Source organism: Rhineura floridana, chromosome 5, assembly GCF_030035675.1.
Source record: "Rhineura floridana isolate rRhiFlo1 chromosome 5, rRhiFlo1.hap2, whole genome shotgun sequence".
In the NCBI taxonomy this organism is placed as follows: Eukaryota; Metazoa; Chordata; class Lepidosauria; order Squamata; family Rhineuridae; genus Rhineura; species Rhineura floridana.
The window spans coordinates 155,458,244-155,484,451 of record NC_084484.1 but is presented as its reverse complement, the minus strand read 5'-3'; the positions used below and the strand labels follow the sequence as shown (position 1 = coordinate 155,484,451).

Sequence of the window (26,208 nt, the reverse complement as noted above, 5' to 3'; positions counted from 1 at the left end):
TCTTTTTATCAAATCTGTCTCTTCCACCCATCTTTCTCCCAAATTTCTGTATTCCATTCCACAGCTTTAGTCTGATCCATTTCTTCAGCTATTCTGTTTCTGACCTCTATACAGTCTAATAAGGGGGCACCACTGATATAGGGTAGAATTGAGCAAACAAGCTTTGGTTGTAATCCCGCCCTGAAGAGCAGGTTTGTAGCTTGGATATGTTCCTGGATTGTTCCCTGCTTCCAAATGTTCAAGTTCCAGCAGTGGTCAGATGGGTATTTTATCAGGTGCATCTCATACTTCGTCTGATCCTTCTTCACTTACAGGGGCTTGGCCATTATCACTCATGCACTGGTGACCTCTAAGTTAGACTCCTATAAAGCATTGCATGTATGTAGAGCTACTACTGAAGACAGTTTGGAAGTGACAGCTGGCACAGAATTCTTTTGCCTGTGTTTTGACTGGAGTGAGCCAAATATCATATTGTGTCCATTGTTATCCACTTGATCTGTCTGCAGTTTCTGGCCATATTCATGATACTGGCGGTTGTCTTATAAAGCAGTAAACAGCTGGGACCCATAATATTTTAGGTTCTCCCATGACCTGAGATGAACCAGAAACCTTGTTCTAGGTGACACTTACTAGAAACATGAGGTTTGTAGCTGGCCAGAAATTTATATCCCAATGATGCCAAGATGGAATAATCTTCCCAGAAGAGGCCCAACAGTGTTGGGAAACAGTATGGACCTTTAAAAAAAACCTTGCAAGGAATTAAAATATGGAAAGTTTGGCTATTTCACCCAATAGGTTTGGCCCCTCACATATTACAAGACAAATTTTATTCTCCATGGGAAAGGGTGATTATGGATAAATTATCCAATCTTGGTTTTTCACTTTCCATAATTTTAACAATGGGTTATACGAAAGCCAAAGAGCACATCTCTTTACGAATTATAGACATCGATCTTCAACAACATCTGGTCCTCGTTAAAAAACATATATATAATGCTAACCCTCAATATCCTATGCCATATATATCCAACTTACCTTTACCCAAACATCGTAAGGCTTTTATGAGGGCAAGATTAAACTGTTTACCCTCTGCAATTTTGGTTGGCAGATATAACAAAACACCTTATTCTGATAGAAAGTGCCCTTGTGGTAAAGGTGTGATAGAGACGTTAGCGCATGTTTTACTCCATTGTGAATATTATAAGGAATCTAGAAGCCAACTAATTAAACCTTTAATTACCCACTTACCTGGAAGAAGTGAAGCTGTCTATGTTGAGTACCTTCTTGTGGACCATTCACCTCACATAACTGAATTTGTAGCTAAGTTTTGTGCTGCAGCTATTAACATCAGGAAACTATTAACTTCAGAAAACTAATATATTAGCACCCATGTATTGTGTTTTATAATTTTATTTTGTATACTGGTATATTTTTGTATACTTCTATTCTTGGTCATCGACCGTAATAAAAATTGACTGACTGACTGGCTATTTCTCCTAACTAGTCTGAATTGTTAAATGTTCACTGCTTTGAGTCTTTCTAATGGAAAAATGAAATGGTTTTGCTTAGTTTCCCTGCAGCTTTCACAGGCAGTTTGCAGATCTAAACTTGGAATCCACTATCTTAATCTTGTTGAACATGTCTAGTTTAAGTGAGGAAGGAAGATCTGGCATCAAAACAAGAATGGAATTTAATTGTTCTTTTACAGGTACACCTGCTGCTACTTCTGCCAGTACCACAGGCCTTAGTCTAGGATTCAGTAAACCTGCAGGATCAGCCACACCATTTTCTTTGCCTATCACTTCTACCGCCTCTGGCCTCTCACTTTCTTCTGCTCTTGCGTCTGCTCCAGCAACAGGTAATACAGCAATAGTCTTGTGCTTAAATCACCTTTCCATTGCAGTATCTCCATTTGTTCACAAATACAAGAAGCATAATTGTCCCCAAAAACTATCCAGGCTTTTGAAACAGTCTTGGACAGTTAGATCAGTGCAGTTCTGATAAAGATAACATGGAGGGTTTCTTAAACATTCACTCAATGGTAATAGCTTAGTCTGATGTACTGAATTAACTTGAAAACATAGTGTAGTAAAGTGAAGACAGTCTCACTCCCCCCTTTTTTGTGTGTGACTTTATAGTGAAAAGAAGTATCCTGCACCTGATGGTAAGAATAGAGAGCCAGGAAGTTCTACCTTGTTTGTCATTCAAATCCCAATAATGGCACAGGGACACAGGATTGGAGCCCATGCATCACACCCAAAGAGTTGAGGTCTCAGAGTTATGCAGTAAGGCAGGGTGGGGAAATTGTGGCTCTCTACAAGCTGCTAGACTGCAACTCCTATCATCCCTAACCCTTGGCCATGCTCATGGGAGTTGGAGTCTAACATTATATGATAGCCACATATATCTTTTATATTTGCTTTCCCTTAGAATGATATCTCCTACCCTGAGTCCTTGGAACAATTTACTGAATATGTGAGAATATTGAATCTAAGTGAATAAAGGAAAACAATAGTAGTACCAGAATTTGTGAAAGTTACTGCCATATTGCCCGCAACTGAACTCAAATAATAAGATTACATCTTTGCTTAAAATTCAGGTTCTACCGGCTTTACGTTAAACTTGGGAGGCACTACTCCAGCCACAACGGTATCCACAGGACTTTCTCTTGGAGGAGCCTTAGCTGGTTTAGGAGGGACACTCTTCCCAAATGCAAGCACAGCTGCATCAGGTGACACTCCCTTTATATGTATCTCCCCTAAAATTTGTCCAGGATGCCTTATCTAGACAGTTTAAATATTGTATGTTTTGCTAGTCCTTTCATGCTAGAAATAGGTAGCATTTGTTCCTTGTTTCTTGGGTTTGTGGCAGTTCACATTAATAGCAAATAACTGCATGAACAGCATCACTTGCATTGTTCTTTTTTGAAAATCAGAAATCCTTTGAGGGTCAACTTGGAGAGTTCTCAGTCATGTTGATTTCTGAGTGTCTCTGAGCTCAGCACAGCAAGGACAAACTTCTGCCCTTAGAGCTGGGAAGGAGGAATGGGGGACTTGGCCTCATAGTTGCACTGGATCTTGATGTTTCCTGGGGCACATGCAAACCTTATCCGTACTATTATTGGCTGCAGAGCAGTGATGATGGTGAGCACAAATTTTGGTTGCCTAGCTCCTGAACCCCTCTTTTCCCCACATCTGCATATAGGTTCACAGGGTTCCAACTAGAGATTGTAGGCATAACTCTCAATTTTCACTACTGGCAATTCAATGAGGATATATCATTGCAAAAAAATCTTATATTTAGGCTATTTTTAATACTGATATTCAATGATGGTAAGATGACTGATGCAGTTGTTGGATTACTTGCAGGGCTTGGGCAGAATGCTTTTGGTTTGACTCTAGGTACAGCTGCAGCACCTACTACTACAGTTAATGAAGGTCTTGGTGGCATAGACTTCAGTAGTTCTTCAGATAAAAAGAGTAAGTTTTTGTGGACACAGCTTGGAAAGATGTTTCTCCAAGTATAATGATCAGAAGCTAGCTTTTCCTGTAACTTCAGGGGGATTAATTAGAACAATGAATTCTAAATATATTTTTAATGAAACTAACTGCTGTATAATTCTACCACTTTGGGATTGTGATGCCTGATACAGAGCTGGGTTCCCAGTTGCCCAGCAGGTGGCCAGTACTGTCTGTTTTAGTACTCCAAACACCTTCCTCCATCTTAGGATAGCACCAGCAATCTGGTGCTGCATTTGCAGTTCCCATTACAGCGGAGATGGAGAACTTGTAGCCCTCTAGATGTTGTTGGTCTGGAACTGCCATTATCCCTTCTTATGGGCTATGCTCACTGTGGCCGATGGGAGTTGTAGTACAACAGCATCTGTAGGGCTACTGCACTGCCATGTCTGAGACTATGCACAGGATCCTAAGGATGGATGATGTTTTAAAATATCAGCATTTTTCAAAATACAGCAATTTTTGTATAAAAATCCATAGCAATTCTTTTTAGCAAAAATCACCTGATTTAAAATTTGAATTTAATACAAACGTGTTGGTTGTGATTTTGTTTGGAGTATAGACTGTCTATCAAAACAGTTTGATAGGCAGGTTTCCTGGGTTACTTATTTATTTATTTATTGAAGTATTTATAATGCACACTTTCATATATCAGGGCAATATACTTTTTTAAAAATGATGTGAAGTTAGACACTAACATTGTAATCCTAACCATGTCTAACGTTCCTTGTAATAATCCTATGAAGCAAATCTGCGTTTTCCCTATATTATATATGGGGTCGGGAGTGAGGCTGAGAGAGCTTATCTAAGCTCATATAACCAAGTTCATGATAGAGGCATGATTGAAACCTGGGCACTTTTGAATACTTAGTGTCTTAACTGTGGTACATTAATTCCCACGTAACAAGAGTGCACAAGGAAAATGGCCCCAAGAGCTGCTTTTTATATTGGGCACCAAGGATTGATTGATTTATCATTAAATTTATGTCCTACCTTTCTTCCAAGGAGCTCAAGGTTTTGTACAAACATGGTTGTTCTTCTCCTGATTTTATCCTTACAACAGCCCTGTGAGGTAGGATAAGCTGAGAGACAGTGACTGGCCCAAGGTCACCCAGGGAGCTTCATGGCCAAGTGGGGATTTGAACCCTGGTCTCCCACATCCCAGTCCAGCACTGTATCCGCTACACCATTCTGGCTACACTAAAGGATAGGGGATCACTTCTGTGCTGAGCATAAATATGGAGTGCACTGGCAAGGATGGGTCAGTGCTGGCACTATCTCATCACTGCCTAACCTACCTCACAGGGTAGTCGCTCTGGCCCTAGGGGAAACTTTCTCTTCTGTGACTGATTCTATTCTGCCAGAGGACAAGCTGATGTTAGTTCAGTAGTGCTGGCCCAGAAGCTAACACTTTTCCAGGGAATATTTGAAAGCCCCTTTAAACGGGGGGTAATATGGGTATCCTTTTTGGAAAGGAAAATCATTGGAGGTGTTCAGCTTAAGAAACCTTTTGATATTTTCATACTTAAAATTGAGAAGCATCTTTTAATCTTTTTAATCAGAGATTTAACCTTTCCTCCCCCCCAGGTGACAAACCAGGAACAAGGCCAGAGTAAGTGTTTCAAATATATGTATACATTTATTGTATTTATAATGCATACATTTCTATACTGCTAAATCCTCTCAAAGCAATGTACATAAAATCGAAGGTAAAAAAATAAAGGCCAAAATCAGAAGAACATAATACTGGGACATATGGAAAACTAAGCTTGTGTAAATAAATGTTTTAAGCTGGTGTCTAAAACTAAGCACAAAAGATCCCTGGTTAATATACAAAGGCATTGAATTCCACAGTATAGGGCCTGTTATGCTAAGTGCCTTGTTCCTTGTCTGCCAAGTGGGACAGTTAGCAGTGCTTCCCCAGCAGATCTCAAAGAATGAGCAAGAATGTATGGAGAAAGCTGGTTCTTTACGTAGGCTGATCCTAAGTTATTTGTGGCTTTATATGCTAACAGCAACACCTTAAATTTGGTCTCAGTGGTGTGGCTTGGTGTTGATAATCATATCCGATAAACAACCATGCTGCTTTCTGTATTGGCTGCGTCTTCCACAGAGTCTTAAGGGTAGCCCACATAGACTGCATTGCAGTAATCAAGTTGTGGGGTTACCAATGCCTGGACTACAATGGCTCTGTCTTGCTCCAGGAACAGCCAAAGCTGTCACACCAGCTGGAACTAGTAAAGGCACTAGTAAAGCCATTGTGGCCACCTGAGCCTCCAGTAACAACAATGGATCAGTGCAATGATGGGAATGCAACCCTGTCCAGAAGAGGCAAGTTGGCTTATCTTCAAGACATGGGGACCCCTAAAGTCACAGAGCCTCCATCTTGCCAGGATTCCAGCTTAGTTGATTGGTCCTCATCCAGCCCACCACTGAATTCAGGCACTAGCCCAGGGCTTGCATGGCCACACCCGACTCATGGTGCCCTACAGATGTTGTTGGTGTCCAATTCCCATCATTCCTGACCATTGTCCATACTGGCTGAGGCTGTTCGGAGTTTAGATCGACAGCCTCTGGGGGACACCACATTGGCTACCTCTGCTCAAACATATGAAAACACTTATTGGACTAAATGATTAGATTCATTTTTAATTATAACAAGTTAGGGTAATGAATTTGGTGCGTGTCCAACTGAGATGTTTTTGTTTCTAGGGAGAAAGATACAGCATGAAATAGTTTGTTCATTCTCAACATTCTTGTTTTTCATTTCTGTGGGAGAAAGATATTTCACTGAGGGGAATAATGAGAAGGTTTTCAAAAACTTCCTTTTTCTGTTAATATGATATTTAGGATGGAACATGCAGAAAATTCAGACATGAATAGGCTTCTTGCAGTTCTTTGGAATTACAGTGTTAAATAAAAGCTGCTCCTACTCATTACGCAGTGTCATGTTAATAATAAAGTACATGCTATCTGTTGGCAGGGACAGTAAAGCTCTAAAAGATGAAAATCTACCTCCAGTTATCTGCCAAGATGTAGAAAATCTTCAGTAAGTATTTCTTCAGTCTTTGGAATTCTGGATTTTGACATCTGCGTGAATACATTCCCTCAGAAGCCATGAAGACAGTCTTGTTACTGATGCCTCAGATTTTGCCCACTGAAATCACTTAAGTAAAATGCAACAAGTGAGAAACTGGTGGCCTGCAGGTTGGAATTGGCCCATGAGGCCTTTCAGTTGGGCCTCCTGATTCCTCCTTCACAGCCTTGACCTCTCCACTCCACTACTGCTGTTTCTTGTTGCTCTGTGGTAAGAGGAGAGTCTGGTTATTGTTCCCCTGCTGCTCAACTCTAATCTCCAGGGAGAGGGCAAGATTGTGGAGACAGGAGACTTAAATCTCTCCCCTCTTTGCAGCTGGGGTGGGCAATTTCTCCATTGATCAGAGATTGCAGCTCAGGAGCTGGAAAGAGGGAACTTGCTGCTTTTCCGTGCTGTGCGTTGGGAAAGGAGTCCTTTCTCAGTGTGCAGTACAGAAGCCAAGCACTGAACTGCCTGTGGGGGGGGAGGAGGAAGGGTGTGTGTGTGTGTGTGTGTGTGTGAGTTAGGGTGTGTGTGTGTTCGTGTTCACCATCACCACCAGTAGGCTGCCCTGGCCACTTTCCCCTGAGGTTTCCCAGCCCTGCAATAGTTCTTTTTGTTTTGGCATGGATTAATTATCTTCTCTGATTTCTCCTCCCACAGGAAATTTGTAAAAGAACAAAAACAGGTCCAGGAAGAAATTAGTCGAATGTCTTCCAAAGCAATGCTTAAAGTGCAGGAGGACATTAAAGCTTTGAAACAGCTTTTAACAGTAGCTGCCAGTGGATTACAGAGAAACACTCTTAATATTGATAAACTGAAAGTGGAAACTGCTCAGGTATAAGAACTGATGAGGACCATTTCTCCTAGCCTAAAGCTAGTAAAAATAACAGTATGCCTACTCTTTTGGAAAATGTGTGTGTACTCACCAAACAGCTGTGCTGTGCAGGCCTTGCTTTGATGCATCTGAGAACTTTGCTTACCTTTCAGCTGTACCAGTGAAATGTAACAGCTGTCTTAGAACATTGTTCTAAGTGAACTTGTCACTTAGTAGTTGACATTGCTTCAAATCTTCCTGTTCCTAGTAGAGTTCCATAAGTCTAGCCTCTTCCATCTCCTGTTTGAAGCCTCTAGGTAAAACCATATTGAGTTTAGTGCCATCAGTATGTTCATGGCACTTGGCTGTCTTATCTCCTTACCCTGTTTATTCAGTCCTTTGATATGTTAGGAAGACTAGACTTTGGGGAATGGAATAAACAGGCTGGGCAAAATGGAAGTAATGCTTTAATGGAATGTATGATGTAGTGGGGAATAAGGATACTGATTAGAATTTAGATATATTGGGCTCATTGCATCTGCAGTCATAGGTTGTGTTGGTGGGTAGACCTTTTAGCCCTTTCCTTCCTGGAGAGAGTTGGCAACAGTATTCACTTTGGACTTTTTTCTCATATCATGTATACCTAGATCCCTGTAATGGATGCTACCTGGAGATGCATAATGACTGCCTGGAATAATGATCTAAACTCTAAAACACACTTTTGGCCAACCCTTTTAAGGGCCGCATGCCTGTGGTGGATATGGCTGCCCCATCCCCTCAGCTGATCTGAGGGAAGTTAATGCCCAACTCTTCAAATGATTAATGCTTCTAGGATATTTCCATTTCCGTGCCAAATTTTGATCATGGTCAAGATTTGCTGTCCCCACTTCTTTAAGTGGAGTCCTGTGTGGGAGCCAGGAGGTTGAGAGATTTTGAGTGAGGAAATGTGAAGGATCTTTTGTCAGTATTTATATATTAATCATTTGTATTATGGTTTTATTGTGCATTTTTTATAATACTTGTTGTAGTTGTTTTACTTTTCTTACGCCGCTTAGACATCTTTTTATATATTAAGTGGTATAGAAATAGTCTAAATAAATAAACAAATCTGATGACCTGGAAAGGTAGGTTTGCACTCCCATCATTGTGCTGGCCTTGGTGGAGAGTGTTTAACCTCTCTGCCCACCACAGTGCCATGACTAAATGGATTTTTTTCTTTTCACTTCCACCACTCAAATCAGTAGATTCTTGGAGACCAGAAAAATGTGCTGCAGGGTGTGTGTATGCCCATCAGGTCCCTGTGCTGGGGATTAGCCACGCCTGATCTAAAATGGTAGCCTGACTTTCAATTAGCTTCCATCCCCTTGCCCCTCAATAATAATGAACATGGAAACATTCATCAATCAGATATTAGCTAAACTACCAGGAAGAAATGGCTCACTGAAACAGACATATCATTTCACGTGGAAATCTTACCACTTATTGAACTTCAAAACAAGAATTACAAGATCCATTCCCCCCCCCCATCTTTTGTAGGAACTTAAAAATGCTGAAATAGCATTAAGAACACAGAAAACTCCGCCTGGCCTTCAGCATGAAAATTCAGCACCAGCAGAGTGAGTGCATGTTTTGCCTATATGTATTCTTATATTGCATACAGTATAAGCCATATATTGTATACATGGGGTTAATCTAAAGTGCCCTTTTGCATCTGGAAGGCCTGATCACTGAGATTGCCCTATATTTCATTCAAGTACACTGCATGAAGAAAGGGAAGTAAATCTAAAGATGATATTTTGCTTGCACAAGCAGAATGTGAGAATTGCTATGAAACCTACCTGTTACAGTAGCGCATGAACTCTTCCTCTCATTCTTGTGCCACCCATTTGCAGAATTATGCTGGTGACTTTCTCTTCTGCTAACATTTTTTTGGAACTAGCCTAGTGAGCTTATTCCAAATTGATACAAGAAAGTATGATCAGCTCATAGTTCCAATTCTGGATGGGACTGTCCAGTCCAGTATATTGTGTTTTCTGTGATGTAATGAGTGTCTTTCCCTTCAGTAGGGAGGTGATGCAAATATGGCTAAAATACATTAGCTGTGTGCTAAAGACAACTTCTTTAAACTGACGTTAAAAAAAGGATTGTGATATGGGAGGCTTTCCTTGACTTGTTAATGAGGAGTGTATATCCTAGGAACAACTTTTTCTTCATGATAGGGAGTGATTAGTGTGTACATATTAGTGTGTGTGCAACTTATACCTAGAACTTATTTTATGTAATTAAAGCAATTTTTTTACCTTGTGTTACAGCCAAAAAAGGCTCCCAGAGTAGCTTATATAATTAAAAGAAGGCAATCCCTGCCCAAGGCTTACCATCTAAAAGACATGATACAAAAAGAAAAGGGAATTGGAGTGAAGTGGAAAACAGACAAATTTACACACCAATTCTGAAAGTTATGTTAGTGCTTTGAGCTTTAAAAGTAGGCATGGATACCTTTTTGTAGGGATTGCACTCATCACTTAAATGTTCTAAAATATACTTAATTTAGCTACTTCAGGATCTTGGTTGAACAGTTTGAAGTACAACTGCAGCAGTACAGGCAACAAATTGAAGAACTGGAAAATCATCTTGCTACCCAGGCAAACAATTCCCACATAACTCCACAAGGTAAAAGTTAATCATTTCACATGTTACTCCAATTGCTACATATTATGTTATTTTTCATATTTGGCAAACTTACTAGGATTTCTGTTCAGATGTTGCCAAGGGAGTAGAACTTAACTTGGACAACACTTGGGGTTGATTCTGAATTTTGGGGCTAAACAGCATTACATGGCCTTTAAACTGGTTATAGAAACTACCATGACTGGCTAAAATCCATCAAATGGGCTCGTGCATGGAAGGAAGGGCTGACTCCAAAGCGTTATCTTTTCTTGCTTACCCCTTCACACAGACGTCCTTTCACCACAGGTCCCAAGCATTTTTTAAAATTTAGTGAGATCATTCAACATCTCCCAGACCAATGCTCAATGTGATGAAATGCTTGGAAAAGCTGCAAGCCGATGTAGTTTGAATCTGCTCGCATATTTCACTAGTATTTGCCTCAATAAGGTATGCATTCATTGCTACATTCTCCAGTGTGAATTGACTGAAATGATAACTTAAAACTAAACTCCTTGCATCAGAAAGAAATGATATTGCTGATAAAACATCAAAAAGTCTGTTACTCCTGTTCTATATGGACTCCCATCCCGCCCCAGCATATTTTGAAATCTCAACAGCTTCCTTAATGTGAAAGGATGCTTATGGTAGCTTTATGGCGAATTACATGACAAATGAGAGAAATCATGGTCTTGGTGCTAGTATTAGTCCAACTATGATTTATCCTGCGCTGGGACTTGATGTTTCAAATCTTTGTTTCTTACAGATTTATCCATGGCTATGCAGAAAATTTATCAGACATTTGTAGCTTTAGCTGCACAACTTCAATCAATACATGAAAATGTGAAGGTAAAACTGGCTTCATAATGTAAAATTCTGACATGAGTATCTGTCAGTGTCTTTCAGTGGCTTAAGTTTCATTTCTTTGCTATTGTATCCTGGCTTCTTTGTGGAGAAGCATGTTGATTTAATGGTTCTGGCTCCTAGTTGAGTCTCCTGTGACTTTTTGCTTCCTGTATTGTAATATCTGCTTGCAACACCTTCTCCTTTTTGTTTTAAAATGGAATATGTTGCTGAAATGTTACCTTGATGGGCTTTTACGTTAGGAGTCTGTGAAAGTTAACCTTTATATAGCCCTCTTTTGTTTTTAATATGTGTTTCACAGATCAGACAGTCTAGCAAAACTTTTGTGGAAAAAAGTAACCAGGTGTTTCCTGACCGTTTGCCAAATTCATGGCAAATTAAGTTTTTAAATTCTACCTGAGAATACTTGCCTTTTAGAAGTACTGTTTCTTTTTAAGGTGCACCATTTACCAGATACCTTCTTTTTATAATACTTTCTCATAAGAGTATTTGATAATCTGAAGTAGTCTCAACCTTGGAGCAGAGCTGGTATCTGTCTTCATTTAGTATGTGGTTACCAGACTTTTGTAGTAGGTATACCTATACACCTACTAGGTTTTTAAACTAGGGAAATCTAGGATGGTTTCTGTATTTCTGTTGCTGATATCATCTTATATTCTTTTGCTTACACTCTAGCATGCTTTACATGTGTTGATATCCACAGTGACTTTAGAAAGGGCAGACCTAGCTAGTTTTAGTGTGCAAACTAACTGATGAAATTTCAGCCTTGCCTTTTACCATAAAATCATCTCAAGGTGGATTAAAATAAAACAATATAATGAATACAATTAAACCAACAAGACAAAACAGCAAGCCAGCAGATAAAAAGACATTAAAAGATCTTGCATCTAAGTGCCTAAGAGAACAGGTGAGCTTTGCCCAGTGTTTAAAAGATAATGGAGTCAACAGCAGGTAAACATATGTGGGGAGAGTTGCACAGCTGGGTGCCACTACAGAAAAGGCCTTCTCTCCAGTAGCCGCTTACCTTACTCCACAAGAAGTGCCTTAGAATATCTTAATTGACAGGAAGGTTCATGTGAGAGAAAGCAGTCCTGTAGATAACGAGACCATTTAGAGCTTTAAAGGCCAAGTCAGCACTCCAAATTGAGCCTGAAAAGTGGGAATTAGTAAATCTTTCAGTATAAAGATTACTTACTATATTAAGCCACCTTGAGATTCTGGAAAGGTAGAATATAAATATTTTAAATAAAATATTTCTAGCAGTCTTGAAACTGGACAAACCTTGAAACATATAAAGTCAGATGTGATTGTGCTAAAATCAGCCTTTCCTGTCTCTTTCAGATGCTCAAAGACCAGTATCTTGGTTACAGAAAAACTTTTTTGGGGGATGCTGTGGATGTATTTGAGGCAAGGCGAGTGGAAGCAAAGAAGTGGCAGACTGCCCCACGTGTTACAACTGGACCTACTCCTTTCAGCAATATACCAAATGCAGCAGCCGTTGCCATGGCTGCAACACTTACCCAGCAGCAACAGCCTGCTACAGGTCTGAGTGCATTCAAGTTATAGCTTTTAGTGTTAACAAAAATAGTAAACTTGTATGATGTTTTATATAAGGTCTTCCTTTGCGTTGAAAATCTAAAAGTTGTGAGTAATAGTTCAGCAAAATATAGGTAATAGAAAAAGCAGGATAGACTTAGCAATAATTATGCACCAGTATTTAATCTTGTGATTTTTATTTGTAATAGCTTGTTCACTGTATTTACTAAACCCCTTGGAATGTGAGTCTTTGTCATCTCTGAATATGCATAGGATAGCATATCTCAAAAATTATGACACTATTGTATAAACTTTCAAATTTGTTGGGAAGTCCTAATTTGTTTTCCATTATAGTTTTAACATAGCACTTTGTAATTTGAACTGTGCCTCAAAAGGTAGAAGAATGTAAGGACCATATTTTTTTTTCAGAAGAAAGTTGCTTAAAGTAGTTCAGAGTTGTGTATAGAAAGAAGGATCAAAAATTTATTTTGAGGGAAGTAAGCTTACTTGGTAGAAGTGCCTATCTTCCAAGGAGTTCTGGATCGGCAGATCACATTTAGAGACCCTCAAAATCTAGGCAATTTTGGAAATTTCATTGGGTCTGTATGCCCTCCCTTTTAACCACACCTTTGTGTTTGTGGTGCTTGGCAAAAAGCAACATAGTATATGCATGACTTACTTCCTCGCGAGACATTGAGTTACTGCTGTTATAAGTAGTGGGATCTACAGGGTATTTCCAGCTTCAACATACAGTAACTGTTGACAGCTGGATACTATAATAGATGAATACAAATTGAACATAGTAAGCATGAAAAGACTGGTACATCCTTCTAGCTTCTTATAGCAACATAAGTTAATCTGCTTTGCTTTAAATCTTTTCCTACAAGTATACTGAAGTAGGACAAACTGAATGCTTTTCCCAGTTTTTATATAGAGGGAGGGATTAATTTGATCTGTAACTACTATAGTCCTCTAAAATTTAAGATCTTTTTCCAAAGTTGTTAAAGTAATTCTGCCTAACGTTACTAAATTACTGAGAAGCACTTTACCTGAATCCTCATGAATCACGGTGGAAACCTCTCAGAATCTAAAATACCCTTACTTAGAAGTGAAATCAATTGATTCAACAGAGCATGCTTCCAAATAAGTACATGCTGGATTGCTGCAAAAGGGTTGGATCCAAAGAACCATTTCATTTCATTTTTCTTTTGCACTTCTGTAGCATGAAGTGTAGAACAGTGCTTCTGTGAGTGGAAGGCACTGTCACTTGCAGAATTGAAAGGTACCTTTTGTATCCAACCTTTTTTGGTTTTGTTTTTAGTGTAGAGGCAGAAGAGCAAGAAAGAAAATACTTGAATTTATGCCATCGCTGTAAAATTGAAAATAGATAATTGCAAAGAGAAGCTATTCATTTGAATGTGCAGCTTATATGGCATAACAGTGTATCTTGAATTGTTCAGCTGTAGATAGCTATGAATATTAAAAGTGTCAACAAAATTGGGAGGGGCCATAGCTCAGTGGATAGAGCATATGCTTTACATGCAGAAGGTTCCAAGTTCAATCCAAGATCAAGGATCTTGGGTGGCAGGGTTAGTAAAGCCCTCTGCCTGACACCTTGGAGAGTCACTGCTAGCTGGAATAGGCATTTGGACCGTTGGTTAATATGCAATGTGATTTCAGTCTTTCATCCTACATAAGCCATCAAATAGTAGCCAAGAGGTCACAAAAGGTATTGCCCATTTTGTGAGCTAACTGGCAGTCTCCTTCAGTTTGTGTTAAAGAATATACTGTAACTTAATGTTAGTGTGGTTTGGTATTTGTGAAGATTCTTGTATTTATGATATAGGGGTTTCCCTAGAATAGAAAAGTTTTCCTGAAGTATGGCAGAGGCCATAACTTTTTTAGAAAAAATCACCCTAATTTCAGAAGTCAAATATTCAGTGTTAATATAATGAGTTTTGCCAGCTCTAGAATATTTTCTTAATTGCAAACCAATACCTGTGAAATTATTTACCAGCTGGGAATAATGGTGCTTGCTGTACTTTAGTCCAGCATCTAGCATTATATTCAGTACAGGTTGTATTAAGGCTATTTATCCATATATGGGCAAATTAGAAATGGTTTGTTCACCGCCCTGAGAGCTATTTCGCTAAGGGCGGTATATAAATTGAAATAATAAATAAATAAATAAATAAAATAAAATAATTTATTGTCTCCCTCTTGCTACCTTGATAGTTGTGTTTTCAGATAAAAATAGTGTAGTGTAGTTACAGCCTGAAGTGTATGTTGCTACTGACTAAGCAATCAATATTTGATTGGCTTACCTAAAAAGCACTTTACTTGGCTCTGCTCTGCTCCATCATGTAAGGTTTTAGGGGTAGCCAATGTGATATCTTCCAGATGTTGTTGGACTCTCTTCCATCAGCCCCAACTAGCATGGCCAGTGGACAGGGGTGATGGGAGTTGCAGTCCAGCAACATCTGGAGGGTAGCACATTTGCTACCCTGCGTCGTCGTATCATTTGATCTTGCAAAGACTACAATTAAAATATTTGTTGAAATAAATGCCTGGCCCAAATTATACTACCTTGGACCTTGTGCTTGAGCCAGTTTTGTGATTAAAATCCAATGTCTTGAAGCTAAACTAGGGTTAACTCAATAGATAATTTTGGGTTTACACCTTGCTGATGTTTACCCTAAATGGGCTCTTAGTAGTGAGTTCATTTAAACTAAAATTGCTCCTTAGGGAAAAATAATACATTTTAAATAGACTGCAGTTAATTATAGTTGAAAATTATTCATAACATGTTATCCAAAGGTGACAATGTTTACTTGTGCGTTTTGTCATGGACTATCTCTAGTATTACCTAAATTATGTACTCATACCTAACTTTTAAATGAGAAGTTATTTGGTTTTCTAGTAGAGTCGCACTAATTTGAGATTGCTGTTGTTGGAAAGTTTGCCAGCTTCAATTATGAAATCTTGTTTTTCTGTAACTTGAATATAAGTCCGTCTTGAACTATTTTAAAAATCGAAGAAGCATGCTTTATATGCAAGCTTGGCTTGGAGGACTGTGGCGTCATCAAACTGTTTAACAGTCTTCCACCAATGGTGCCTCCTTCTAAGATGGAACACTGATATACTTCCTTTAAAAAAAGAACACTGGACACTTTTTGTTAGAAGCCTAACTGACTTTGGATTGGAAACTTTTTAAGGAGCTGCTAAGTAGAGAGTATATTGATTTGTTTACATCCAGTTTTTATCTGTAAATGCAATGCATGTTCTATAAAAGAATAAAGTGTTAGATCCTGGTGAAATCAGTGGGAAAAGTTGGTCATGACTTTTCGTAGTTTCTATTGATTCCACTAGGAACTAAGTTCAACTGATTTAGCCTGGATCTAACCCAAAACCTTTAGTTAGTGTATAGCGCATACTTGGAATATAGATAGAACCTCAACTTGCCAAATAAGTGCTAAGTACTAGTTGCAAGTTCACAACTCTAGTTGCCCTTCACAGCTTAATGCTACCTTGAATTTAACGACCTCATTTTTGCATTGGATCACCTAAGATGTGGGAATGTTCCTTGCAAAAGATGTAATGCAAAACAGTGCCTTTTGCTTGATATTTGGCTATCTGTTTAATTAGCAGTTGAGAATTTGGATCTCAAATATTTATATATTTACAAGGCCAGAAGGGGACCATGAACACTGTCTGATTTTTACAACACAGCCTAAAAATTGTCACCAAGGTTTTCTTTTCTTTTGTTTTAATGCAATAATAAGGTAGAAGAACTTGAGAAATTTTAATAGGGAAGATCAGTATCCAAACAAAGGAAAATTTGAGAATACCCAGAATCCTGAAGTAGCTTCTGATAAACACTTGCTGGTAAACATACTATTTATATTCATGGCAGGAATTTACAAATATGAAGAGGCAGGCACAGTATTTGAACGTGACAAATCCAAGTTTGACTATTGCACTGTTTGCTGTGCTTAAGGGTAGGAATACTGATTGTACTGTGAAAACTATCAAGTAGCTCTTATAAGTTACTAGATTAACCTCCAAATCTTTTGTTGTGTCTTATTTATAATGAGGAGCTAGCAAGTAGTTCCCCTCCCCACCCAGAACAATGCGTTAAGGCTAGCCATTGAATTTTGGCATATTAAAAATGAATTTTGGCAGTGTGCATATGTAGGGAAACCACTGTTTCCAATCTTCTATTTGATGTTAGAAATTTCTGAATCTGAAACTTTTGAATGTATTGGTTGAAGTGCACAACTGTGCCTTTTCTGTAAATGTTTATTTAAACAGGCAAAATGGTTGTAAATGTAGCAAAGTTCTAACAACTCAGTAACTATCATTTTTGTGTGAACCAGTTTGAACTGTCATGTTTTGACTTGCTCTAAAATATCAATAAATTTAATAAAACAAAGTCATTGTCTTGTGTTTTATCCACTTGTTTCACTTTGTTTTCTTTTTAAAAAACTGGATAAAATACTCAAATGAGTATTTAATTTCAGGCATTGGTAACATGATTTTAATCATGTTAGTATAATACTTGATTTTTAAAGAACCAGATATTCAGATAAAGTTCCGTGAAAGAGCAGAAATTCTAACATAAAATGACATGCTGAGTTGTCATGCTATGGGCTTGTGCTTTGGCATAACATACTAGATTTACCAGTAGCTTCATCTTGTATTGCATTCCATATCTAAGATGTACCAATTTAGATGCTAAGATACTTTGGGGAGGAATTCTTATGAAAGTTTGGGTGCTTCAAAAAGCATTTGTTAAGGTGTGATTATTTTTTTAATGAAAGGGTTTACATCACAGGTCTCTGTTGCGAAAGAGTAAGGCAAGTTTTGTTTTCATTTTTTTTATACCAGGGCCACAGCCGTCTCTGGGAGTTAGTTTTGGAACGCCATTCGGTTCAGGTATTGGCACTGGCTTGCAATCAAGTGGCTTAGGCTCTTCAAGCCTTGGAGGTACACTTTAACTTTTTCTAATGTTTCACTGAATTACTATACAGCACTTCCTGAATTGAACTAGGCAGCACACTTCACTGGTGGAACTAAATTCATACATGTTTTATGCTAAATAAACACTCCTCTACTCCACACTGATACAAAACTACCACCAGCCTCTGGTTCTGTACTCTCAACCTCCCAGTTGGGGTGAGAAAGCCCATTGCAATTGTAAACACACATTGAGAGAGTGGGAGAATTTACCCTTCTAGCACTCCTTATTCCATCCACCATTCTTCGCCAAGATGTTTAATTGGCATTGCCATCTTTATTATACACATGCTCCTCCCACATGTTCCATCATGGTCTCTGTGTTCTTTTGGGCACCCATTTGATAGTGTGAGATCACCAAGCCTTATCTTTCATAGAACACATAAAAGCTTACAGACCACTACTATTTGAACAGGCATTTTTGGGGATGGAGACGACTGATTGTCTGAAATGTGTATTTAGTCTTATATTTTTTATGTTTACCCATAGATATATTTTGACATGTGTTGATCCTGGGGGATAGGATGCATTTGAATGCTGTATCAGTGCTGGATTCAGAAAATTAAAGTTTACTGTATTGCTGTACCACTTTCTTAGCCTATTTTGTTAGCATGTTTTAGGTCATATCACCTGGTGCAAGCACATGGTTCATCCCCAGTCCTATTGCTGATATGCTCATTTGTGGTAAAAGTAAATTAGTGTTAGTCTAGAGCAGTACTAACTTTCCCACGGTCCCTGGATAGCATGCAGAGCATTATCCCTTTTTCTTTCAGATGATGTGTCTCTGTGGGTACTCTTGAATAGCCATAGCAATGTGCCATATTAATTGTGTGTTGCTGAACAGGTGCATTTACAAATTCTCTTGAAGAAACAACCACTTTGCCATCCCCCACTTCAAAGACTATGCACATATTCAATGTGTTCAAATCATTGTGTGTGTGTGCATGCAGGGCTGTGGAGTTGGTACGCCAGACCTCCGACTCCTCTATTTTTCTACTGTCGGAGTCGGTACATTTCTACCGACTCTGACTCCAACCAAAATTGCTCCCGACTCCACGACTCCGACTCCACAGCCCTGTGTGTGTGTACATGTAAAGGAAATCCATGGACAAATAATAGACCTAAAGCTATGAGAAATGTAATTAGAAAGACTGGTGTAGACACCCCCACCTTCTAAAGTAGTTGAGATTAGTTCTAATAAAAGAATAGCAAACTCAGGGTGCAAGAAACATTGTTAAAGGATATTAAATCTTTTTTAAATCACACGAGCTGCAGAATACTTCCTTATCATTTGTGTTATATTTCAGTCATGACTCTCCCCCACCCCCACCATTTCCAGAAATGGAGGGGTAAACCAAGCTCTCTTAACTCCTGAATATAACTATTCCTGTTGCTCAGTAAGCTACCACCCCTGTGTGATGGGAGCAGGTAGTGTATGGATCCTGCCTGCCTGAAGCTTCTTGCTGGCTTCTTGCTATTTTAAACAATGGGAGATGGGAACAGTAAGCCCTACCCATTTATTGCCCTAAATGGAAGTGTGGGAGTTAAGATGCAAGTCTTCCTTTCCAGCCGTGCTTTGGGAAGAAGGGAAGTGTATGCATATATCATCTCCTCCTTATTAAGAAGGCAGAGAATGTAATCCTACACATGCTTGCTTGGAAGCAAGTCTGCTGAAATTATAGGATTTACTTTTAAGAACATGTGATTAGAATAGCAGTATAATATAACTCTGCATGACTACCACAAGATGTGGAGGAAATCTATTTCTTATTTACTCAATCTTGGGCTTGACAACAGTGCCAGACTACCAGATGTTCAACCCATAGCCTTCTGCAAACACATCCACATTTAACAAGGATAGTTTTATTTTGCATCTTTGACTAACTTAACCTGTTAAGCTGAGAGCCAGTGTGGTGTAGTGGTTAGAGTGTTGGACTATGAGCTGGGAGACCAGGGTTCAAATCCCCACACAGCCATGAAGCTCACTGGGTGACCCTGGGCCAGTCACTGCCTCTCAGCCTCAGAGGAAAGCAATGGTAAACCCCCTCTGAATACCACTTACCATGAAAACCCTGTTCATAAGGTCACCATAAGTCAGAATTGACTTGAAGGCAGTTCATTTCATTTTCAACCTGTTAAGAATGTGTGTCTGCCTGCAGACTTTTCCATTTAATTAGACTGTGGCCTTAATAATTAAGTCTGTGGAGATAAATCTTCTTTTAACATGTCCGTGGCAGTTCAGTTACAAGGATTCCAATGCTACAGATAGCTGGAATGTATAGATACAGATACATATGTTGAGGAGACATTTTGGAAGGCCAGTTTCTTTAAAGCTATACAGCCCTGTGTGTATCTTAACTTGTGTTCCCTGTCTTTACTATTGTTCCACTAGGGTTTGGAAGTAGCTCTGCTTTTGGAAGCAGTGGCACAGGTGCACCATCATTTGGATTTGGAGCTACAAATAAGCCTTCAGGAAGCCTTAGTGCAGGTTTGTTCTGTTCTGAGTGGTTAAGGTATTTAAGTTATCAGTACCTAACTTGGGGCATCCATCTTAGTCATTCCACTGAAATCTTCCATTTATTTAAAGTGGAGCTTTTAGAATGGCATTAGAAACATCCACCTGTGGAAGGATCATTTAACAGATAAGAAAAATGTTTTGAATTTCAGAGACACTTTCTACAAGTTATGGTGGTGTGAATCCATAAAACCTCCCTACTTGTTCCACATAGCCAAGGGAACTTTGAGCTTGTGTTCCTCAAATAGTAGCCCCTCAATGCTGCATAGCAAATCTCTTTTGAAATTGAGGAAAATTTGAAAGGCATACTGTGGCGTGATATGGAGATCTGCTACGTAAAGGGAAAAAGTAAATCATTTAACCAGGCATTCCAGAGCCATTGGGTGCAGTTGAAGGAGTTCTCTGTCAATCCTAACCCGTGTCTAGACGTAGTGTCTTTTTTATTACTTTGTTTTCTAGATATGTCATAAATTGTAATCAGTACTGACACCATAGACAGATACCCTCAGAAGCTTATTCCACTGATAATGTTAAAACTGAGTTGATCAAAAAATAGTCTTAAGTTTGTTGCTCCTGATCTCTGAAGGTTGTGGTAAAATGAATATTGAATGGAATCAGAGTAAGGAAAAGCTAGATATTTGAGTACAACTGATGTAGCTTGCAATATGACTTGTGCAGCATTGTACAGACATAATGAGCTAGCCATATGCATGTAGCTGTATGTCTGGGTGGACTGCAGTTTCACATGCTAGCTTGTTTCATTTGGACAAAAGAACCAGTTACCACCAGCTCATTTGTTGCTAACTTATATAAACCTGTTATTTCTCCAAACCACTTACTCACCTTTCTCTGAGACTTTGGCTTCTGACAATTGTTTTATGCCTCTTCAAAGCAGTTGGGCAGTTGGGTGGCTTCAAGGAACATCCTGCTAGTCCACAGCAAAAACAACAAAGAACAAAAGTATTTAAGCATAAGCTATTTCATACTATCCATTTCATCAGATACATAAAATATTACCCTCAGTTGGCAGGTAGATATACGCATGTGTAGAAATGGAAGAAAATGTAAACAGTGGAGTCAAATGAAATGCAGTAAGTAATCTTTGACAAATACATTAAAGCTTAAAAGTATGACATTAACATTGGTGGACACCATTTTCTTTGCATTGCCAAGGGTAACATCTACAGTGGGACAGGAAACAATTGTCTAATCAGATCCAAATGAACAGAATGAAACTTAATTATTCTAATTCATCCATTTCAGTTGGCATATCCCTTTGAAATTCCTCTGTTGGACAGGAGCATCTTGCATTTCATTTAACTCCACCTCACACCCAATATATACGCACAAAGCCATCTGAAGATAACACTTCATGTATCTGATTAACTGGACTTTGTACTACATGAAAGCTTATGTCATAATGTATGTGTTAGCATTTAAGGGGCTACAAGGCTTTTTATGTTTTAACAAGGCATTTTAAACTTGTTACATTCTTCAATGGTTCATGCATTACTTTTGGGGAAAGCAATGGATTCTAGCCTTTGTCCATTAAAAGGCCTTGAAGTGTCTTTTGGAGCTATAAGTTAGGGTTATGCCTGTTGTATTTCCCAAATTGACCACTCCTTAGGATGGATAGGAACAAGTTACTGGGTTATGTAATCATTATCCTACAAACCATCTAAACATAAAAGTAGCCCTGCTGTAATATGGTTAAGGACCAAATTGTACCTGTAGAATCAAGTACCCTCACTGCATACTTTCCCCCCACACATTGGTTAGAGATTTGATGTTTAATAAAGACACCACAATTCCTTTAAGGTTGTTTAAAGTAATTGGCTTTCACTATCAACACCTATGATCGCAAAATGTAAAATAATGATAATAAAACATTGACAATATGTGCAAGGAACTTTTCTCATGAACTTTTTCTTCACTGATTTGCTCCTCTCTTTATTTTATTAATTTATTTAAAATATTTCTTACTCACCCTTCATCTATGATTCGATGATTCAGAAAGTTTCCAGGGTGGTATACGAAACTGTCAATAAAATTAATTCTCACAACATATAAATACAATTTAAAATCAAACAATAAACATAACAAAAAGCAAGAGGGCAAAATAAAAACCCTAACAACAGAATAGAGCATAATTCCAAAAATAATCTAAAATGCCTGGGCAAATAGGAAAGGCTTCACCTGGCACTGAAACCATGTAATGTTGGTGCCAAACATACCTCCTTAGGGAGGGTAGTATATTAAAATTATTAGTTCCTATAATCTGTGATCCAACACAGCCAGGTGGCACCAGAGGTGGGCAGAAGGCATATTTAAATGACTTGCAGTAGATTGGCTAGGGCAGGGGTAGCCAACATGGTGCCCTCAATATATTGTTGGACTGCAGCTCCCATTAACTCCAGCCAACATGGCCAATAGTTGAGGGATGATAGGAGTTTTAGTACAGCAACATCAGCAGGAGCCTCACTAGCTACCCCTAGGGCTAGGGTTTCTTAGTCCCAGTTACTGGCAACGGAAAGCTTTCTGTTTTTCTAAATTAAGCTGTTAGGTTTCTTTATCTGTTATCTGATCACATATTCTTGTATATGCAGGTTCCTCCCACTGTCTAGATCAAGGGTCCAATAGGTAATTGGCTTAGCCCCCTGATATACCAATTTCCATTCATCTTTATCTCCCCACCACTTACTTTGCATGTGGCTCCAGTTGGTGGACCTCTAGGTTCTAGTAAAAAAAAACAACTAGGTCCCATAAGCCTGAAGTCTGTCCATGCCTAGTTTAAAGAAACAGAGCTTGTAACTTATGTCTGACCTCCCTGAAATGTATTTCACAGCTATAGGGGTTGCAGTTTCACACTTGTAATTATAGTAGTTTGTCCCTAGCCGAATTAGCTAGAAGACTCATGTAGTCACAGAATCTCTCATATTCAAATATTTTCCCCTCCTCTGCAAGGCTTTGGCAGTTCAAGCACATCTGGGTTTAACTTCAGCAATCCTGGGATCACTGCATCTGCTGGCCTGACATTTGGGGTGTCCAATCCAGCCTCTGCAAGCTTTGGCACAGGAGGACAACTTCTCCAGCTAAAGAAACCTCCAGCTGGAAACAAGAGAGGGAAAAGATAAATGTGAAAAAGGGGTGGGTGGGGAGGGTTAGGGTCAGAGAAAAGGGAATTCACTTAGGTCACCCTGGAAAAAAAACTCTATTTTTTTAAGCTTGATATAGTAGGTGCTCTGTGTCCTTGGAGATTTATAACATTTTGCTACTTCTTTCCATTCTGGATTATAAAATGTAATTGTAACAAACAGCTATTTTTGTGTGACTCAAACTCATGTAAGAATCTTGAGGGGGGGCTCTTAGTTTTAGATATGTACTTCATTATTATGAAATCATGTCAGACCATCTATTTAACCTAAGATTAGTAACAGATATTTTTGTCAACATGCTTTAAACCATATAGAGAGATGCATATTTGGTTTCTTTGTACAGATAAAGTATATTCTAGTACAAATGCTTGAGTCCATGTCTTCTGTTTCTTGATATGGCCTTTTAAAAACATCAGGGTGGTTTTGTTTATATGTATGTAAATATATACAGTATAAATGCACACATATATGTATACGAGTACATACAATACATTTCAGAACTTGTATCATAAGACAGAATGGTTCTAAGTTTGTGTTTGGGGTTCTGTCTCTCCACCTTTATAGTGTCAGCGTATCAGAGACCAGCTGTAACGTCTACTAATGCATGTGAGACACTGGGCTGTTTTGTCTGTTTTTCATTTCTGTTCCTCCTTCCCCCCCCCCAATTCAGTGCTTTAACTGAACTGAATGTTCACAGTTAATGTTCTCAAAACCAGTGCAGAAATGTCTGCTCATAAAAATCACAGTAAAGTCTTCTATGAGGGCTGTTTTCCCATATTGTGCTGTTCACATGAGCAGACTGTGTACACAAGAGGTATGCATAAGCCAGGCTTGTTTTGGAACAGATGGATCCATTTTATGCTTATGGCTCACTTCCGTTATGGAGAAGACAGACTGTGCTGCTCTGGTCTTGATCAGGTCATCAGTAGCATGAACTGATAGCATCTCCATTCTGGAGTTGATGCTTACCTATCCTCAGCAGACAGCAGGCATAGTTAAGTAGCTACAAAGGGTGGATCAAAGCAGTACACTTGAGAGTAAATGATTTCACACAATTACAACAGTACTAGTCTTGCATTAGAGTTCAGATTATGGTATCATTGCATGTTGAGCTGAATCTCCAGCTCAGTTAATGTTTTAAAACAGGAGCAACAGGAACATTTATTGCCTTAAATGAGGGACTAAAGTCATAGTCCTTGAACTGTGTTGACAGCACAGACCCCATTCACTTCATCGGGGCTTGTGCTAAACCATCTCTTTTGAGGATCAGGCCTATTGGATCATTGCTGTATCTGTATAGAATTTTGGTGAGGTGTAGCCTTTTTACACAAAGAATATTTTGTATATAACTTAAGCAGATATTCATAGTTCTCATCTAGGCACCTTTAAAAAAAATAAGACAAGCTGTGCACGTACATATTTTCTGATTTTGAAGTTGGCTGCTTTCAGTTGTTGAGTACTATTTTTGTAAGTTCTAGCTGTTTTTTGTGTTCATACAATAGCAGGTGATCTGGGAAATGTACAAATCTCGAATGGGATTCAGAAGCAAGGGAAATAGCTTACTTAAGGCTTTACACACGTATAAATAGCACATGAAGCTTGAGCAGTTTTTCTTTGCTATTTGGAAGGAGGAAGCTTTTAAACTTGGTGGAATTAAAGAAAGCTTAAACAAATTTCAGGCCAGTTTTATTTCAGATTTGTGTTTATGCTTCCGCTCAAAATATGTACAGACCTGATGTGTGTTAACTGCTTTTTACAAGATTAAAATGTTTAGATTTCTTTGTATATAATTTGTGAAGCTATTTTTTTAACTGTTGTCTTTGTCCACATGTGCAGCTTTTTGTTCTACAAATAATAAAATGGATTGTGAGCCATGTCATTAATATTTGTCTTTATTTCTGGATTATGTTCTTATTTTCTTTAGCCTGCAAACCCCCCTCCCCCAGTACTATGCTCAGTAGAAATCAGTAGGTCTGAATCAAACAAGACATCTTCTACTGAGAATAGTCCTGACAGTCTTTAAATATTCATTTGCATAGGCAATGTAACGTGAAACAGGCAATCCCTGGATTTAGCAAATAGCAATTCCCTTGATCACTATGGACGGAAGAATGTACGTGTCATGATAATGAGAGTTGTTGGTGTTCCTTGTTTGTTATCTTCACATTCACAAGTGTGTGCCTGAAGAACAACTGAAACTCTTTGAGTGCGGAGAAGAAAATCTTGCATACTCCCTAAATTTAGGAACATTTTACTAACCTGGCACTTGGGTTGGGGAGATCCCAATTCATCTACACTTTTTTAAAAAGAAAAGAAATGTGTTAGAATGACTCAAATATAATGTAAACCAGTGGTTCCCAACCTGGGGGCCGCGAAGTAATCCAGAGGGGGCCGTGAACAGTAAAGAAATGAATTATTTATTAATTTTTTAAAAAAAGTCTTCACTCCCTCTACACTGTCTGCTTTCCACTGCCGCTGCAGATGACACCTCCCCCTTGCTCCAAACAAGAGGGGAGGCCTTTTCTGAAGCTCCAGAGCATCTTTCAGGAGCACTAAGGGCAGGCATCTTGCAATAAAATACATGGCAGATGCCAAAGGAGGCTGAGGGTGGGGCTACCAGGAAGAAGAGGGGATTACTATCACTGATTCTCATCTCCTTGCACTGCCGCTACTGGCAACACCCTTGCTTAGAATGAGAGGAGAGGGCTTTTTGTGAAGCAAAAAGAAGCAAACCTGCAAAGAAAGGCTGCTTTCCCCCTTCCTTCCTGGCAGCCAGCCTGCCTCCCTGGGGGGAGGGGGTCACAATTTCCAGCTTATAAATGGGGTCCCGTGCTCATAAAGGTTGGGAACCACTGATGTAAACCATAAAACTGTATTAAGAAAACAGTACAACTATACAGGGATAGTGTCTGGGATCTGTTCTTGTGTCATCTCTGCTAATGCATTAAATACTTTTATTTTTTCCTTCAACTTCAAACCTAGTGATATGAATTAAAATACTGAATAGTTAATATTCAGGCTTGAAACAGTAGATATTATGATTTTCG

The 26,208-nt window shown here is 38.8% G+C and overlaps 1 protein-coding gene across 2 annotated transcripts in view; it reads left to right on the top strand.

Moving 5' to 3' along the window:
• The window catches only part of NUP58 (nucleoporin 58), a 33,280-nt gene extending 8,240 nt beyond the window's left edge, over positions 1–25,040 (top strand). For both annotated transcript variants that reach the window (XM_061628536.1, XM_061628535.1), the window contains 13 exons: positions 1,709–1,858; positions 2,600–2,731; positions 3,369–3,479; positions 5,106–5,130; positions 6,502–6,567; positions 7,258–7,432; positions 8,948–9,027; positions 9,963–10,081; positions 10,842–10,924; positions 12,281–12,482; positions 17,363–17,461; positions 19,884–19,979; positions 22,971–25,040. In XM_061628536.1, coding sequence (XP_061484520.1) covers positions 1,709–1,858; positions 2,600–2,731; positions 3,369–3,479; positions 5,106–5,130; positions 6,502–6,567; positions 7,258–7,432; positions 8,948–9,027; positions 9,963–10,081; positions 10,842–10,924; positions 12,281–12,482; positions 17,363–17,461; positions 19,884–19,979; positions 22,971–23,140 — 1,508 coding nt within the window. In that variant the 3' untranslated portion in view covers positions 23,141–25,040. The remainder of the gene's footprint in view (positions 1–1,708; positions 1,859–2,599; positions 2,732–3,368; positions 3,480–5,105; positions 5,131–6,501; positions 6,568–7,257; positions 7,433–8,947; positions 9,028–9,962; positions 10,082–10,841; positions 10,925–12,280; positions 12,483–17,362; positions 17,462–19,883; positions 19,980–22,970) is intronic.
• The last annotated feature ends 1,168 nt before the right edge of the window (positions 25,041–26,208 follow it).